At 43.0% G+C, this 19,016-nt stretch overlaps 1 protein-coding gene across 1 annotated transcript in view; it reads left to right on the forward strand.

The window, feature by feature from the left end:
- The window catches only part of LHCGR (luteinizing hormone/choriogonadotropin receptor), a gene marked incomplete at both ends in the record, with an annotated part of 64,452 nt that overhangs the window by 36,055 nt on the left and 9,381 nt on the right, over positions 1 to 19,016 (forward strand). The window contains 4 exons of the mRNA XM_079721121.1: positions 1,671 to 1,739; positions 6,859 to 6,933; positions 10,658 to 10,843; positions 14,122 to 14,202. Of these exons, the coding sequence (XP_079577247.1) occupies positions 1,671 to 1,739; positions 6,859 to 6,933; positions 10,658 to 10,843; positions 14,122 to 14,202 (411 nt within the window). The remainder of the gene's footprint in view (positions 1 to 1,670; positions 1,740 to 6,858; positions 6,934 to 10,657; positions 10,844 to 14,121; positions 14,203 to 19,016) is intronic.

Genomic DNA, 19,016 nt, shown 5'->3' on the forward strand with positions numbered 1-19,016 from the left:
TGAAATTAAATCCCACGCTTGTTTTATTTAACAAAGGCTAGAGAAACCCTGTGGACAGCAGCCACCTGGAGGAGTAGGTGGAGACTGTGTCTAAACTGTTTCTCATGTCACCCCCAATCTGTCCCTGACATGGGCGTGCAGCTGCCAGCAACCCTGTAAAGGGAAGCTAGCACCTGGCCAGATGCGGCGGCTTAATTTTATATCACACCACAGCCCTTTCTCACTTGAGTCTCATAGCATTGTTCATAAAGAACTTACACAAATATTTCTATTTGAGACTGTGGCTTTCAAACTGGCTTGGCCATGATTTACAGTGAGAAATTCATCTTATATATAACCATTTGTTCATCCAATTCATTTAACATATATTTACTGTAATCCTCCCAGGCGCCAGGCACTGTTCTACATGCAGGGGATTCTGCAATGAACAGAACAGTTTGAATCCTTGCTCTCATAAAGGTTACATTCTGCTGGGGAGGCAGACAGTAATATAATCATGGGTCAGATGCTAATAAAGCAAATCAGAGAAGGGAGACAGAGAATGCTGGAATGCTGGGGGGGCAGTTTAAATAGGGTGGCCAGGAAAGCCCACACCAAGAACATGACATCAAACATAGCTCTACAGGAGGAGGAAGAGGGGCCGTGTGGCTATCTCAGAGAAGAAGAGTCAAATCACCCAGCAAAACTGCTGTGCTGGAAGTAGCCCCAGGCACAGTGTGTTCTGGTCTCATTTCCACCTACTGTGAACTTTAGACAAATCACTTTCTTCTCTGAGCCTCTTTCCTTCTCTGTCAAATGAAGGGTTGCCGCTCGCTCCTCTCCAAGCTCTTTTCTGCCTCTAACGTTTCCCAGCATCTGTGTTCTAAGGAGTCTCCTATGTCTTGTTCTGGGCAGACTTATATGTATATATGTATACATATACTTACATGTACATAACATTCAAAAATGGTGGAACAAAACTTCAGAAAGAGTACTACCCCGATTACAGGCAACATACTCTAACATTTTCCATTTTGTTCCATTCTGTTCTATTTCATTTTTTTTAAGACTGATTGTACCCAACTAAATTGATTTCACTATCCACTAATGAGTCTTAAAGAACTGTTTACAGACATTGAAATCTTGGTTGTGGAACAAAATGTGGCATCAGCAAAACCACAGACTCATCCAAGAAAAAGAAACACTCAGTACTGGAGCCTTCTCCTGCCCTCAGCTTTCGGCGACCCAGAAAGCCCATATGCCCAGATAGGCCTGTAGAACCAGACACAAGACTTGAGTGTTAGGCAGCTCTAGCCTCACATTCCAGTTCTGCCACTGTTTTCTCTGACGGTAAGCAAGCTACACAACAACATGAAGGCTTAGGTTTCTGACCAGAGCAATGGAAGTGACGATGAGGATTATATCATAAATATGTAGAATGGTTGATCAATATCTGGCACTTAATAAACACTTAACAAATTAGTGGTGGTGCTGGTGGTAGAGGTGGAAGCCAACTAGAGCGAGAAAACAGTCTCATCTCAGCAGGCCCCGAGGATCTAAAATGTTAGAGAAACAGAGCTAGATATTGTAAGTGCCAGTAATTATCTTAGTAATAAATGTCACAGAAGGAAGAATGTGTGATTCCAAACTGTGTTCCTTTCGCTCCTAAAACCTCTCTCCTCCCTCCTTAGAAAACTATATGGAAATGGATTTGAAGAAATACAAAGTCATGCATTCAATGGGACAACGCTGATTTCCCTGTAAGTATGTGCTTATTTCCCCAGCTCATGAATAACAATGAGATATTACTCTGGCTACCAGATCACATTCAATCTTCAGCAACTAACTCAGGACAAAAATAAACTTTCAAGTGGCTGGTCCTCAGTGTGGCACGCATGTTACTAGGCAACTGGCTGGCTGGAAACCACAGAGCACCCTGATATCGAAGATGGATGCAGCCTGCATACATTGAAGTTGACAGTTTGCTGAAATATTCAACACCCTACTTTAGGCTCCCCCACCTCACAGCCTCCCTCTCTAGTCCCCTCGCTCGGGTCAATGGTGTGTTAGAGGCAGTGTGATTTCAGTGAAGAAATTCTTCCTCCCGGCCCCACTGCAGAGAAATCCGATAATGCCATTTACCAGCCGATTCAGCCACAACAGGCCCACACAGAAGCCCATCTCCTTACTGCTGCGGGCTGGGGATCGGGGGGGATTCAGGGGGGAGTAAGGAGCTCATGTTCCACAAGGTGAGGGAGCCCTGTGTTTTCACCACATCCTACCCCAGTCCCCAGTGTTAACAGCCTTCAACTTTAGAGAAGCATCTCTACTGCTCCCTTCACTGTTCTCAACCTGTCTTTCTTTCTATGGCTCCTTTTCTAAAAAAGGGGCTCATTCACAAAGCTCGCAGGGCCAGGGCAGAGGCTGCTTGAACCATGACAGGTACTGGGTAAGGTGACAATCACCATACACTTGTGTACAGTAAAACCTAATAGCACATGAAAGGCTCAACTAAAGCCAAAGTTAAGGAAAACAAACAAATGAAAAGGCTTTTAATAATAAACAAGCCATATGTATAAACCATGGTCTACACCAGTGCTTCTCAAACTTTAACACACATAGGAACCACATGGAGACTGCTAAAACACAGGTTCCTGAGCCCCACCCCCAGACATTTTAATTCAGTGGGTCTAGGGTAGGGCCCAAGAATTTGAAATTTTAACAAACTCCCAGGAGATGCTGATGCTGCCAGTCTGAAGTAGCATAAGTCTATACAATATAGTATTTATTTTAACTACAAATATTAACCAAAGACCCTATTATATGGATACCATGTTATATAGCTTGGTGGAGAAGAGAATGGATCTAACAGTCAGTAACTGGGACTCAAACTCCAATCCCATTATTTATCACCTTGACCTTGAGCAAGTTACTCAACCAATCTAAACCATAGTGTTTTCATCCATAAAATGGAGCTGCTAATAGGCTTCTTTTGAGGATACCACCACCAAAATGAAAAGGTATGTTTTGCATCCTCAGTACTTAGCACAGTGCCTGGCATAGAGTACGTGCTCATTTATTATTTGTTACATTATATAGTTAATTATGAATGAATGATAATTCAATAAGATTGTATTTTTATGCAGTTATTAGCACAGGTCTGGCACATACTAAGTGCTCCAGGAATGGTAGCTTTTTAAACAGTTGTCCTTCCTACCATGGAGTGGATTTTCCCTCATTTTCTTGTTGACTTGAATTCAATGCAGGGTTCACTCTGGCCAATCGAATCTGTTTCTGCCAAATTAAAATCAGAGGCTTATCCTCTCCTGGCACAGTACTCTCAGATGCCTCATTCTGTTATTCACTCAACAAGTGTTTGCCAAGCATCAGCTGTGTTTGAAGGAACATGCTATATTTTGAGGGGAAATGAAGATGAAGAAGCCCTGGTGTTTGCCCTGCAGGAGCTTACAGCCTAGGAAGAAACATCTCCAAATGGTATATAAACTGTACACTAAGTAGTTACTAAAACAGAAGGCAAAATATGGTGCCTGGCCTGAGAGAGGTAAAGTCCTCTGAGATTTCAAAGGCAGAAGAGAAGGAAATTAGAGAAAGCCTCATGAGAGACGTAGATTTTGAGCTGAGCCTAACTTGGACAGGCAAAGATGGAAGGAAAATGCACTCCGGTCAGAGGACAAGAGGAACAGCCCAGAGGAGGATGCATGGGATGTGCTCAAAGACCAGAAAACAGTACCTTTTAGAAAGTCCTAGATGTGGGTTAGAGACAAAGCAGGAAGGGCCTTAGATGCCAGAGTAAACAATTTGGACTCTCTTCTGTAGAAAATAAGCCGTTGAAAGTCCTGGGATAGGAAGTGTGAGAGGGGTGCTTAAAGAAGGTTGGCTCATGGGTTAGCAGGGAGGCCAGAGGGCTGGAAGGGGCAGGCCAGGGCTAGGGACACAGAAGTCAGAATTACCTGAGGAGAGGGGATGGGTGAAGTCCTTTGTGGCTGAGGTCACCTGCACAAGGAGGAAAAATAAGAGGACTGAATACAAAGTTGGGGGGAAACAAGAGATAAGGAAAAGAAGCCAGAGCAAAAGCAGAGGTGAGAGGCTAATCAGCAGAGTACATCTTTGGGAGGTCAGGGAAAGCAGAGCGTAAGGTGGGAGGTCCTTGGTCAGCAGTGTCTCAACCGCTTTAGAGACGCCAGAATGGGTGTGGACTTAGAAAAGTCCCAAAGTCCCATTAGTATGTATTCCCCATACCACACTGTCGCCAGAAAGAGGAAGCCGAGAACACAAATCAGTTTGCCAAGAACACAAGTCAATTCCATTCATTTATTCATTCAACACACACTTATTAAGCATCACCAATATATTAGGCACTATGTTAAGTGCTGTGTCTACAATGGAACAGTGGAAACAGTCCCTGCCGTAATGAAGTTTCTGTACTAGCAGAAGAGACAGGAAAAAGGCAAGTAAATAAATGAAATTATTGCAGGTAGTGATACATACTGTGAAGGAAATAACCTAACCCTGAGAGCTGAGAGAGTACCAGGGGCAGACTGACTCTAGGTTAGGTGCTCAGGGACAGCCTCACCAAGGGTATGATATTTAGGCTGACCCTAAAGGATGACAAGGAGTCCGCACTGGCAATCATCAGACGAAGCGCATTACAGAAAGAGGGAGCAGCATGTGCAAAGGTCCTGAGGTGGGCAAGAAAAGAAGTTGATAAACTCCAAGAATTGAGAGGAGGCCAATGCGACTTAAGGGTCATCAGCAAAGGGAACACTGGATGAGATTAAGCTGGAGATGGAGCAGGAGCAAGTCATCAGGACTGAGGGGCCGTGAGAAGGAGTCTGAATTCTCTTCCAAGAGTGAGCAGACTCATCGAAGGGTTGAGCAGGGCAGAGGGAGTAGTTTTCAAAACCGTCAAGCAAAAGTTTCCAACTATGGGTGTGTCCAGCCCCATTTCTGACACCTTCCTCATATAAAGGCCTGTCCAAAGTTGTTCAGAACAATGACACCATAGCCCTACAAAGTTCTCAAATACGTTACTTACTAAGACAGACAGGGTGGAGAGGAGCAGCTTCAGAAGGTTACCCTCAGACACCTCCAGGGATCCGAGAGCCCAGCCCTACCATTCCCAGAGCACCCCCATCAGGGAAGCCTTGGCTGGAGTTTGGGAGTTCTCCCACTGTACTTCAAAAGGCCATCCTTCCTATCCTTCTCACACCTAGAAGGCCATGCCACTCGGGAGAGTTCCCAAAAGCGACCCCCAGGAAACTGTGGTAGATAACTTTTGGATTTATTTTTGACCAACTTACATAATACAGAGTTATCATTATACAAAAAGATCTTGAGTTTTAATAAAACATGAGAAATGCTGTCCTGAAATTTGAACAATTAATTTGACCTGGCTGACATGAGGATTATTTGCTCACAGAGCCCGGTTTCAATGATTTATGACCATAACTGAACATAATTAAAACAAATCAAATCAGGAAGAAGAGCCATGGAGGTTTGGGAAGGAATTTTTCTTTTGATTTAGATTTTAAACAGCAATTGACTCTGACAACCTCATCTCTTTGAAAGTGGAAATATACCCAGGGGATGGGACGATGTGAGACTGACGGGTGCATTGTGATGAAAGGGTCGAGGCTTTCCGAGGAAAACGCTTAGTGGAAGCATGTGGAAGACAGCCACCGAGGGAGTGAGATGCAGGGGCTTTTACGGTTTTTAAATGGCAGGGGTGATGTGGAGACTTGCAGAAAGACGAGGAAGAAGATGTAAAGCTATGAGATGAACCAGGTAATTACTGAGGATCCTGCAAGGGAGGGGGCAGTGGGTGTTGGTGTATTTGTTTTGCCACTGTAACAGTGGTGCAGAAGAATCATGTCCTATGCTCAAAATCATCACACCAGCAATGGATGTACACTGTGCCCACTGTCCAGCGTTTTCCAGAATGCTCTTTGAGACGCCACCCTTCTCTGGTAGGAAGAAAGCAATCAAAAGTAAGCTGACAAGTCTGAGCCCAGGGACTCCTCTCCCGGCTTCCTTGTCCACCCAGAGAGGGGCCTGTCCTTGGAGACACCAGCGTCAGGGCCCAGACGGGAGCTGCTCAGCGGGGCTAGGCTCAGCTGGTTCTGAGCAGTTCACCCTGAGCGGTCTCGAGCTTAGGGAACAGAAGCCCTCAGGTAGTTACTCCCATTGCAGCTTTTGGCTTCCTGAAGAGCAGTGGCCTTCAACCCTTTTGTTTCTACAATACACACACCTGGCAACAATCAGGCACAGGGCACAGACCCGCGGGGCACCTGGGGTAGGGGGAATTTTCTATACAGGCTGTCCTTCCTCCGCTTTCTAACCCACTGAGCAATGCACAGCTGAAAGAAAAAGAGTTAACATGATGAAAGGGGGTAGCTTTGAATGGACCCTACTTTTCTTTTAAGTATAGAATTTGCAAACCTCAGTATATTACTATGAACAAACCTTGAGCCCTCCAAGGTCATGATGGCCTGATGCAGAGTGGGCTGCACTTCCACCCTTCGGCCTTGAACACTGGAGCAGCATTTTCTTCCCTGCCCAGCTGCCTGGTAGTAAATGTGCACAAGTAGGGAGTACTTTAAGTTGCAGGACAAAGGGTTCCACTGAGCGAGGGGGAAATCACAGAGAAAAGGCGGAGCCAAGCACAACAGCGATTTCACAGTTTCTCCCCGGACAAGAACGTCTTTTTCTCATTTTACCTACATTTTACCTACAGCCCCGCCTTGTCCCCTCGACCCCTGAGCACCATGCCCACAGGCTGCTCTCACCGCGCATGCGCACAGCTATGACTGTTTACACATGAGCTGCAAACTCCACTGAGGACACTGTCCTTCCCCACAGGGAGCTAAAGGAAAACGTGCACCTGGAGAAGATACACAATGGCGCCTTCCGGGGGGCCACCGGGCCTAGCATCTTGTGAGTACAGTGCTGCTGCCCTCCCTCCCCGCCCGCTGCAGCCCAGCAGGCCCACTCAGGGTGTCCAGCCACATGGTTCCCAGCCTGCTTTGTGGGGAACCAGTCTCTGCACTGCGCGTGCAAGGGTTACCGCAACAAAGCACCACCAGCTGGGGGGTTGAAACAATAGAAATGTCTTGTCTTGCAGTTCTAGAGGCTAGAAGTCTGAAATGAGGGTATCGGCAAGGCTGGCTCCTCCTGAGGGCTGCGAGGGCAGGACCTGTTCCAGGCCTCTCTCCTTGTTCCTGTAGTTCCTTCTGGTGGTGGCAGCATAAGTCCAGTCTTCACAGGGTGCTCTGTGTGTCTGTCTGTCTGTCTGTCTCCAAATTTCCACCTTTTTGCAAGGATACCAGTCATACTGGATTAGGGTCCATCCTAATGATCTCATTTTAACTTGATCACCTCTGTAAAGACCCTATTTCCAATTAAGGTCACATTCTGCAGTACTGGGGGTTAGGACTTCAACATATGAATTTGGTGGAGACATGGTTCAACCAACATCAAATATGGAGGGCCTCCTAATGTGCTGGCAGGGGGGCGTGGTGTCCCCTGGCATCCCCTCGTGGGAATTAAGGCTGTGTGAGCTGCTATGCGTCAGGCTCCCTGAGGATGCAAGGAGCAGAGGCAAGTGCCCTCAGTTAGTGGGAGCTGAGCATAAGGACACATGGGAAAATTAAGAGGAGCAGGAAATTGAACCTTTAGTCTCCTGACAATGCCTTAGGAAGCCGGAAACATCCTGCAGGAAACAAATGCAGCTGCGGTCAGGCTTCAGGGAGCGACGCAACAGGACTCCAGAAACTCTGCAGCAGTAATGGCAGTGGCCTCGTCACCTTCGCCACAGAGATGCCGCCCCATTAGTCCCTACCCTGGCACGCTATCACTAATGTCTTCAACAAGCGTGGGTTGGACACGTCCTGTTTACCAGGCACCAAGCTGCAGGGACAGTGGCGAGCTCTGGGCCCTGCTCATAAAGAGATTACAGCCATGGAGGGGAAAGAACAATAAACAGGCAAAGTGATAAACAGGCACGTGACTTTAAAGTGAGGACAGTCCTAGAAAGATAGTGAGCAGTGTAACCCAGTTCATTTGTTTGTTTATTCATTCATTGATTGATTTATCCAATAACTGTAAGTCCATACTATGTGCCAGGCACCGGATTAGACAACAGGGAAACAGCAGAGAATAAGAAAAGGCAAATGTCTCTGCCTTCATAGAGTGGGGAAGACAGACAAGGATCAAATGAGTAAAGAAAATATGGAGTATTCCAGATGGCTGTGGAGGAGAAAAATTCAGGTGGCTGGGCAAAAGGAGCTCTAGGGAGGGAGCTAGCATTTTAAGGAGGATGGTCAGGTAAGACGGTCCTGAACAAGTGACATTTAAGCAAATACCTGAAAGAAGTGAGGGAGCAAGTTGTGTGGGTATCGGTAGGAAGAGCATTCCAGGTGCAGGGAACTAGGCAGGAGGCCAGTGTGGCAGAGTAAGCCAAGAGGAGGGGCCTAGAACAGAAGGACCGAGAGGTGGCGAAAGCCAGGTTATGAGGCTTGTGGCTTTTATAAGGACTTTGCCTGTTCTCCGAGTAAGGTGAGGGGGCTTTAGGGTTTTGATCAGGGTGAGGAATGAACTGACCCAGGTATTCTTTATACCCTAGCTCCTGCCAGTATCCAGTCATGATTCTATCTACTTTCTATAGCCCACCATTATAAACCCCCAACTCTACTCAGCCCCCGCCACTCTCATCTCCTGAGCATCTACTTCCTACCTCCTATCAACTCCCGACTCTGTCTGCCGCCTACTTCTGCCACTATCAACTCCTGACTTCATCTAGCTAGCTCCGAGCTCTTGCCACCATCAACTCCTGTCACTACCCATTCTGACTCTGTCTACTTATTTCCTGCAGCTGTCAACCCCTGATTCTCTCTACATCCTAATTCCCACCAGTAAAACTCCTGACCTTCTCCAATTCCTGACTTCTGCCATCATCAATCCTAACTCTTCTCTCTTCTCCACGCAACGTCATGATTTCTCCTTACTCATGGCTTCCACCTCCTCGTGCTTCCTGCCCACTGTTTTTTCTGCTGTCTCTCAGCTTCTGCCATCCTACCCTAGGGGTCCCTGTCTGTTGTGTCTCATCTTCAAAGTACACCAGACTCAGAATCTTACACATTGCTTGAATACTCTCCAGTCTAGCACACCCTAGAGGCAGAGTTCTTGCAGCAAACTGGTCACCTACTTGGGCACTGAAAAGCTAAGGAGAGTTGCCTTTGGTCAGGCACAAGAATGAGTGAGTATGATCATAAGACACCCTGCATGACAGTTTTTGCTTGAAAACCTGCTTGGTCTGCCTGCTTAGAAATGACTGTGAGCCCGGTAGGCATCCACACTGACTCTTCCAGAACAGTGGGACCAGACCTAGGTCTCTCACTCTCCAAATAACTATTCTCATTATACCCTCAGGGTTTAAGTGATATCTAGAAGTGGGCCTTCCTTCCACACCCCCAAAATATTCCTCCCATGAGTCTCTCACTGAAACTGAAAATCAGTCATCAGGGATTCACTCCTCTGTAATGAGACCTTGCCATTTCTAGAATCTTAATTTAAAATATTTTACCCCCACCAAAAAAAAAAAAAAATCACCAGGCCTGCAAAGAATGATGTGGTCAATCCCTAATACATCTAAAATAATAACTCTGTAAAGCAGAATGAGAACACTGGTTACCTAAATCAATAAGGACACAAAAGCAATGAGTCTGCAGCCCCCAAGGCAAATTCTGCCACCTTGATTATTCCACCAAGGGCCTACACCAGTCATCATGCCACGTTGTCAAGTTCATCTGTCCATCAATCCCCTGCTGAGTCCCTCCCATGAGATGGGCACTAAGTATTGGGTCAGTTTGCTGCAGGGGGCTACGCTCCTGGAAAACTTTCATGGGGTATCAGCAGCAGCCACTTAGAAGGTGGGCAGAATTTTTAAATTCCCACTGACTCTTCCTCCTCACATTTAATTCGTTTGGCGTTTTCTTGGGCATTGTCTCAAGTCTAGAAAAGCTGAGGCATTCGGGACCTTGTGTGAAAAACCTGAGCTTTCCACACAGTTTTGCTTGCATGGCCGAGCGTTTGCTTGCTTTGGACTGATGAATCCACCTTGCCTTTAGAGAAGTTAGAGGGTGGCTAATGACACACAGTGGCTCTGAATAGCGTAACTAGCCTGTGCCTCATGAAAACCTACCCCGCAGAGCTTGATCAATCAAAGACCGAGGCATCTGAAGCCCTAAATATTTCCCCCTGGAGTTGAGCACAAAAGCTGATGTCACTGCACGTGCCTGTTCTCTCTTAAAGCAAGTAGTTATTTCACTTCTGCTAAGTGGAGAGAGGTAGAGGGAGGGAGAGAGAGGGAGGAAGGAAGCAGAGGGGGGAGAGAGAATGCTAATGAATGTGTGACAGGTACAAGGAGTCATACTCAGCCTTGAAAAGAATAATGGGGTACACATCAGAAGAAAGACCACAGAGCTTTTTTGAATTCAGATCTTAATGAGACTAACTGAAATGGAGAATTAGGGAGAAAGCGAGATGGAGAAAAGATTCCTCAGAACCTAGAAGGATACTATTGTTGAGAGGAAGTTTCATTCTATGAATCATACATGTTAAGTAAATAAATAAATAAACCTTTCTCCCTTTTACTTTTCAGGGATATTTCTTCCACTAAACTGCAGGCCCTGCCTAGCTATGGGCTGGAGTCCATTCAGACACTAATTGCCACATCATCCTATTCTCTGAAAAAACTGCCATCAAGAGAAAAATTTACCAATCTCCTGGATGCCACATTGACTTACCCCAGCCACTGCTGTGCTTTTAGAAACTTGCCAACAAAAGAGTGAGTAAAAAACAAAAGGTAAAGCCTGCCAAGCTGTGGCAGAAACTCAGATTTGAAAATAGTCAACTGGTCGATGGCTCCCCGCCCCTTCACTCCCTGCCTTCTAGACCAGCTCCATAGTCACGGGGTCACTTTCAGATAGACCAGAAGAAAATGAACTGTCCTATTTCCTCCTGAAAACTGACTCCAAATAGTCGATTCACCCTGCAGCTAGAAGACCTTCATAGCTTATTCTTAGCTAGTTCAAAACTATAGCCTTAAATCAGATGATAACTGCAGTTTCAAAATGGAGTACAAAACTGGTATCTCAAAGATCAACTAGCCCTAATCCTTATCAGAGAGCATCATTCTAAAGAAGTGGAGGAAGTAGGCTCAGTAGGGTGAATTTTACCTAATGTCTTAGTCCTTAGTTAAAAAAAAGAAAAGAAAACACTATAGAAGGTTTCCAGTGTTTGGTTTTTTTTTTTTTCAAGCTATTTCTCTCCCAACAGAAGACTATCTTCTATTACAGAACAGATTCTTAGCCCCCTAAGGATTAGCTTAGTGTGGGGACAGAAAAGGCACAAGCTCCTGGCTGGTTTGCGATCAGTGGGGGACTTCTTACTGATTCAACTAATTCACTTCAATCCAGAATGGAATGGCAGGGTGTGAAGGATTTCATTCTTTCCTTAAAGCACAGTTCTCCGGACTTTTTTTCTTTCTCACTGAAATGCATACCAAGAAATACTTTTTTTACATTGCAACCCAGTAAACACGACACATGTAACTGAAATAAAACAAAGCACTACTTAACTGTCTTACATGTGATACACTGATATTCTCTTGTCTATTTATTTCATGTTTTTTGCTTTTAATGCTAGTCTTGATTTACTTATTGTTTTCATGACCCACTAATGGGTCACAACTCACAGTTGGAAAAACGTCACCCTAAAAGGATATTATACAGCCTAAGCAGATATTCTCAATTAATTAGATGAGGCACTAAGAGAGTGACACTAGAATGCCACTGTCTTAGAATCAACCTATTTATAATTAATCAACCAGCACGTGTTATCATCACACACCTACTTTGTGCCTTGCATAGGTAGGTGCAGTTCTACCTGAAGCTTTTGAGGTAACCAAGAAGACAGACCACTCACTGTACTCAGAGAGCTATGCACTATTAACTGAACTTCAAAGAATATTAACTGAGCACTCACAGTGTTCCAAATGCTACGCAAAAGTCTGAAGATACAAAGATGAGTAAGAGCTCATCCCAACCATCAGAGTCACAGGCAGCTGTTTGTGGACAACACACATGACAGCCAATATTTAGGTCCAATAAAGCAAATGTTATGATAGAGCTGAGAACAGAACAGAGTACTCTGGGAGAACAGAGGGAGAATTTCTAAATGGCAGCAGGGCTTATGGAAGGCTTCCTGAGGAAGTGACTTCTGCTGAGCCTTGAAGAACAGATAGGAGTTAGCTAGACACGTGTGGGGAAAAGCATACCAAGAAGATGGAATAGGTTGTGTGAAGGCACAAAGGCAAGAGACATGGGATGAAAGTCATTCAGAAAAACTAAAACAAGAAGACTTATGGTTACATGGAGGAGGATGAGTGAGGAGAGGAGACCAGGGAGAAGTGGGCTATGATGGGCTCTGAGTACCAGGCCAAGTTGTTTAGAGGATGGGGAACCACTGAAGAATTCAAAACAGAATTACTCAGATTTGCTTTTGTAAAGTATCACTCTGGCAGCAAGGTGGAGGATGGTCTGGAAGTGAGCAAAGCTGGTGAGAGAACAACTAAAACAGAGGATACAGATGCTGGTCTATGATAGAGCTGATTCTGGACACCTCCACTTTTGTGGCAAAGAGGTCACATCACTTCTGAAATTACTGACATCTTAAAACTTTAGTTCAGGGGTTTTTTATTTCAGTAGATGAAAGAGACTACAACCTCCGGGTTAAAAAAAAAAAAAACAGCATTATGCAATTGTGGGCCAGTATCAAAGTGAGATGGGAATGCAACCTCACACAGAGATTGTCCTGATTGGAATTACAAGCTTCAACTGACTCCCTCTCTATCTCTAAAGCTAGAAACCTTGGATGTTAGTGAGGACGGAGACCCTGAAGCTGGGTCAGTGGACTGTTTGTGCAAACTCTGGGTCACCCCTCTGCCCTGCAGCTGCTGTGTGGATAACGCACACAGCTGCCTAGGCAGATGGCCCCCAAACTCTCCTTGGTATCTATGATTAAAATTTCAAAAAAGATACAGTAGACAGAACCCAGTGCTATTATCTGAAGGCCAAGAACCACCACATTTCCTGTTAACTGTAGACTGGTTCACACAGAGTGTCTCTAAGTATCAGATACAGAGCCAGCATCAAACACACACACTGTCTCTCTCTCTCACTCCCTCTCTCTATCTCTCAGGCAAAATAACAAGCTGATTAATTTTTGAAAGTGAGTCCAGAAGCTCAGATAGTTCTTATATATTCTCCACCTTCCTGCTTTTACACAAAGTCATTCCTACAAGGAACTGTCTTGTTAACACTGGAGAAGAATAATACATAGAAACGTGCATTCTGGATTGCCTCATTTCTCCTTCCTCCTCAGGAAAAGGTTGAGGTTCACACAGCCTGCTCTCCTTTCCGCTATTTCTTCACCCACTTTTCCTTTGTGCCTCCCTTTGGTTTCATCTTAGGAATAATGTAAGTACAGCCTTCTTTTAATTTCTTGACATTTGCCCCTTTCCATAGGCAAAATTTCTTAGAGGGAAACATGAAGGAAGAGGGAGCAACCACATTATATTTCTGCACATAATCCAAAAGAGCAGAAAATTCACATCATAATGTCACGTCCAGAATCTGCAAATCTTTACAAAAGAGATCCCCAGTTATAATTCAAAGCCATGAATTCTGAATGGTTATTTGTTCATCGAGGCTGGTATAGTGAGGAGAGCGGTGAGGAGCAAACCTTAATACACCACGAAGATAGCTTTTAATGAGCATTGAAAAATCCATGATTCAATGTGATACATTTAAGTTTTTTTCATCTCTAGAGCCCACACAAAAGACTTAGCATTCAGAAGCATTTTATCTAAGCTGGAAGCACGCTAATGATAATTCAGAAGCCTTTACTCTCTCCCAGGAAGCGTTTCAGATAGGACAATGGTGCAGAACACGAGGCTGGTGTAACAGGTAGAGAATTTGGATGAACAAAGCATAAATAGACACGATCAGGTGTAGTTTAAAAACCAAAAGCTCAACTGTGGTTGTTTGTTTTTACCTCTTTCAGGCAGAATTTTTCATTTTCCATTTTTAAAAACTTTTCCAAACAATGTGAAAGCACAGCAAGGAGACCAAATAATGAAACACTGTAAGTATTTGCATGCAAAGAAACTCGGGAAGCCATGTCTCATTCTGCATGCATCTTATTATTATCAGTGCCAACGATTTCTTTTTTATATATAACATCTTTTTTGGAGTATAATTGCTTTACAATGGTGTGTTAGTTTCTGCTGTATAACAAAGTGAATCAGCTATGCGTATACATATATCTCCATAACCTCTCCCTCTTGCATCTCTCTCCCACCCTCCCTATCCCACCCCTCTAGGTGGTCACAAAGCACCGAGCTGATCTCCCTGTGCTATGTGGCTGCTTCCCACTAGCTATCTATTATACATTTGGTAGTGTATATATGTCCCTGACACTCTCTCACTTCGACCCAGCTAACCCTTCCCCCTCCCCATGTCCTCAAGTCCATTCTCTACCTCTGTGTCTGTATTCCTGTCCTGCCCCTATGTTCTTCAGAACCTTTTTTTTTTAGATTCCATATATATATGTGTTACCATATGGTATTTGTTTTTCTCTTTCCAACTTACTTCACTCTGTATGACAGTCTCTAGGTCCATCCACCTCACTAGAAATAACTCAATATCATTTCCTTTTATGGCTGAGTAATATTCCATTGTACATAAGTGCCACATCTTCTTTATCCATTCATCTGTCGATGGACACTTAGGGTGCTTCCATGTCCTGGCTATTGTAAATAGAGCTGCAATGAACGTTGTGGTACATGACTCTTATTGAATTATGGTTTTCTCAGGGTATATGCCCAGTAGTGGGATTGCAGAGTCATATGATAGTCCTATTTTTAGTTTGTTAAGGAACCTCCATAACGTTCTGCATAGTGGCTGTATCAATTTACATTCCCACCAACAGTGCAAGAGGGTTCCCTTTTCTCCACACCCTCTTCAGCATTTATTGTTTGTAGATTTTTTGATGATGGCCATGCTGACTGGTGTGAGGTGATATACCTCACTGTAGTTTTGATTTTCATTTCTCTAATGATTAGTGATGTTGAGCATCCTTTCATGTGTTTGTTGGCAATCTGTATATCTTCTTGGGAGAAATGTCTATTTAGGTCTCCTGCTCATTTTTGGATTGGGTAGTTTTTTTTTTTTTTTGATATTGAGCTGCATGAGCTGCTTGTATATCTTGGAGATTAATCCTTTGTCAGTTGCTTCGTTTGCAAATATTTTCTCCCATTCTGAGGGTTGTTTTTTCATCTTGCTTATGGTTTCCTTTGCTGTGCAAAAGCTTTTAAGTTTCATTAGGTCCCGTTTGTTCATTTTTGTTTTTATTTCCATTTCTCTAGCAGGTGGGTCAAAAAGGATCTTGCTGTGATTTATGTCATAGAGTGCTGTGCCTATGTTTTCCTCTAAGAGTTTTATAGTGTCTGGCTGTACATTTAGGTCTTTAATCCATTTTGAGTTTATTTTTGTGTATGGTGTTAGGAAGTGTTCTAATTTCATTCTTTTACATGTAGCTGTCCAGTTTCCCCAGCACCACTTATTGAAGAGGCTGTCTTTTCTCCATTTTACATTCTTGCCTCCTTTATCAAAGATAAGGTGACCATATGCATGTGGGTTTATCTCTGGGCTTTCTATCCTGTTCCACTGATCTATATTTCTGTTTTTGTACCAACACCATACTGTTTTGATTACTGTAGCTTTGTAGTATGGTCTGAAGTCAGGGAGCCTGATTCCTCCAGCTCCATTTCTCTTTCTCATGATTGCTTTGGCTATTCGGGGTCTTTTGTGTTTCCATACAAATTGTAAAATTTTTTGTTCTAGTTCTGTGAAAAATGCCATTCGTAGTTTGATAGGGATTGCATTGAATCTGCAGATTGCTTTGGGTAGTACAGTCATTTTCACAATGTTGATTCTTCCAATCCAAGAATGTGGTATATCTCTCCATCTGTTTGTATCATCTTTAATTTCTTTCAACAGTGTTTTATAGTTTTCTGCATACAGGTCTTTTGTATCCCTAGGTAGGTTTATTCCTAGGTCTTTTATTCCTTTTGTTGCAATGGTAATTGGCAGTGTTTCCTTAATTTCCCTTTCACATTTTTCATCATTAGTGTATAGGAATGCAAGAGATTTCTGTGCATTAATTTTGTATCCTGCTACATTACCAAATTCATTGATTAGCTCTAGTAGTTTTCTGGTAGCATCTTCAGGATTCTCTATGTATAGTATCATGTCATCTGCAATGACAGTTTTACTTCTTCTTTTCCTAATTGGAGAAGTTTTACTTCTTCTTTTCCTATTTGGACAGTTTTACCTCTTATTTTCCTATTTGGATTCCTTTTATTTCATTTTCTTCTCTGATTGTTGTGGCTAAAACTTCCAAAACTATGTTGATACTAGTGGTGAGACTGGGCAACCGTATCGTGTTCCTGATCTTAGTGGAAATGGTTTCAGTTTTTCACCATTGAGAACGATGTTGGCTGTGGGTTTGTCATATATGGCCTTTATTATATTGAGATAAGTTCCCTCTATGCCTACTTTCTGGAGAGTTTTTATCATAAATGGGTGTTGAATTTTGTCAAAACCTTTTTCTGTATCTATTGAGATGATCATATGGTTTTGCTCCTTCAGTTTGATCATATGTTTTTTCTCCTTCAATTTGTTAATATGGTTTATCACATTGATTGATTTGCGTATATTGAAGAATCCTTGCATTCCTGGGATAAACCCCACTTGATCATGGTGTATGATGCTTTTAATGTGCTGTTGGATTCTGTGTGCTAGTATTTTGTTGAGGATTTTTGCATCTATGTTCATCAGTGATATTGGCCTGTAGTTTTCTTTATTTATGACATCTTTGTCTGGTTTTGGTATCAGGGTGATGGTGGCCTAGTACAATGAGTTTGGGAGTGTTCCTCCCTCTGCTGTATTTTGGAAGAGTTTGAGAAGGATAGGTGTTAGCTCTTCTTTAAATGTTTGATAGAATTTTCCTGTGAAGCTATCTGGTCCTGGGCTTTTGTTTGTTTGAAAATTATTAATCACAGTATCAATTCCGCTGCTTGTGATTGGTCCGTTTATATTTTCTATTTCTTCTTGGTTCAGTCTCGGAAGGTTGTGCTTTCCTAAGAATTTGTCCATTTCTTCCAGGCTGTCCATTTTATTGGCATATAGTTGCTTGTAGTAATCTCTCATGATCCTTTGTATTTCTGCAGTGTCAGTTGCTACTTCTCCTTTTTCAGTTCTAATTCTATTGATCTGAGTCTTCTCCCTTTTTTTCTTCATGAGTCTGGCTAATGGTTTATCAATTTTGTTTATCTTCTCAAGGAACCAGATTTTACTTTTATTGATCTTTGCTATCATTTCCTTCATTTCTTTTTATTTCTGATCTGATCTTTATGATTTCTTTCCTTCTGCTAACTTTGGGGGTGTTTTTGTTCTTCTTTCTCTAATTGCTTTAGGTGTAAGGTTAGGTTGTTTATTTGAGATGTTTCTTCTTTCTTGAGGTAGGATTGTATTGCTATAAACTTCCCTCTTAGAATTGCTTTTGCTGCATCCCATAGACTTTGGGTCATCATGTTTTCATTGTCATTTGTTTCTAGGTATTTTTTTATTTCCTCTTTGATTTCTTCAGTGATCTCTTGGTTATTTAGTAGCATATTGTTTAGCCTCCATGTGTTTGTATTTTTTACAGATTTTTTTCCTGTAATTGATATCTAGTCTCCTAGCATTGTGGTCGGGAAAGATACTTGATTTGATTTCAATTTCCTTAAATTTACCAAGGCTTGCTTTGTGACCCAAGATATGATCTATTCTGGAGAATGTTCCATGAGCACTTGAGAAGGGACTCTTTTCTGTTGTTTTTGGATAGAATGTCCTATAAATATCAATGAAGTCCATCTTGTTTAATGTATCATTTAAAGCTTGTGTTTCCTTATTTATTTTCATTTGGATGATCTGTCCATTGGTGAAAGTGGTGTGTTAAAGTCCCCTACTATGATGGTGTTACTGTCGATTTCCGCTTTTATGACTGTTAGCATTTGCCTTATGTATTGAGGTGCTCCTATGTTGGGTGCACAAATATTTACAATTGTTATATCTTCTTTTGGATTGATCCCTTAATCATGATGTACTGTCCTTCTTTGTCTCTTGTAATAGTCTTTGTTTTAAAGTCTACTTTGTCTGATAGTAGAATTGCTACTCCAGCTTTCTTTTGATTTCCATTTGCATGGAATATCTTTTTCCATCCCCTCACTTTCAGTCTGTATGTGTCCCTAGGTCTGAAGTGGGTCTCTTGTAGACAGCGTAAATACAGGTCTTGTTTTTGTATCCATTCAGCCAGTCCATGTCGTTTGGTTGGAACATTTAATCCATTTACATTTAAGGTAGTTATCAATATGTATGTTCCTATGACCATTTTCTTAATTGTTTTGGGTTTGTTATTGTAGGTCTTTTCCTTCTCTTGTGTTTCCTGCCTAGAGAAGTTCCTTTAGCATTTGCTGTAAAGCTGGCTTGGTGGTGCTGAATTCTCTTAGCTTTTGCTTGTCTGTAAAGGTTTTAATTTCTCTGTCGAATCTGAATGAGATCCTTGCTGGGTAATCTTGGTTGTAGGTTTTTCCCTTTCATCACTTTAAATATGTCCTGCCACACCCTTCTGGCTTGCAGTGTTTCTGCTGAAAGATCAGCTGTTAACCTTATGAGGATTGCCTTGTATATTATTTGTTGGTTTTCCCTTGCTGTTTTTTTTTTTTTTTTTGCAGTATGTGGGCCTCTCACTGTTGTGGCCTCTCCCGTTGCAGAGCACAGGCTCCGGACGTGCAGGCCCAGCGGCCATGGCTCACGGGCCCAGCCGCTCCGCAGCATGTGGGATCCTCCCGGACC

This window comes from Hyperoodon ampullatus, assembly GCF_949752795.1.
Source record: "Hyperoodon ampullatus genome assembly, chromosome: 15".
NCBI classification, from domain to species: domain Eukaryota; kingdom Metazoa; phylum Chordata; class Mammalia; order Artiodactyla; family Ziphiidae; genus Hyperoodon; species Hyperoodon ampullatus.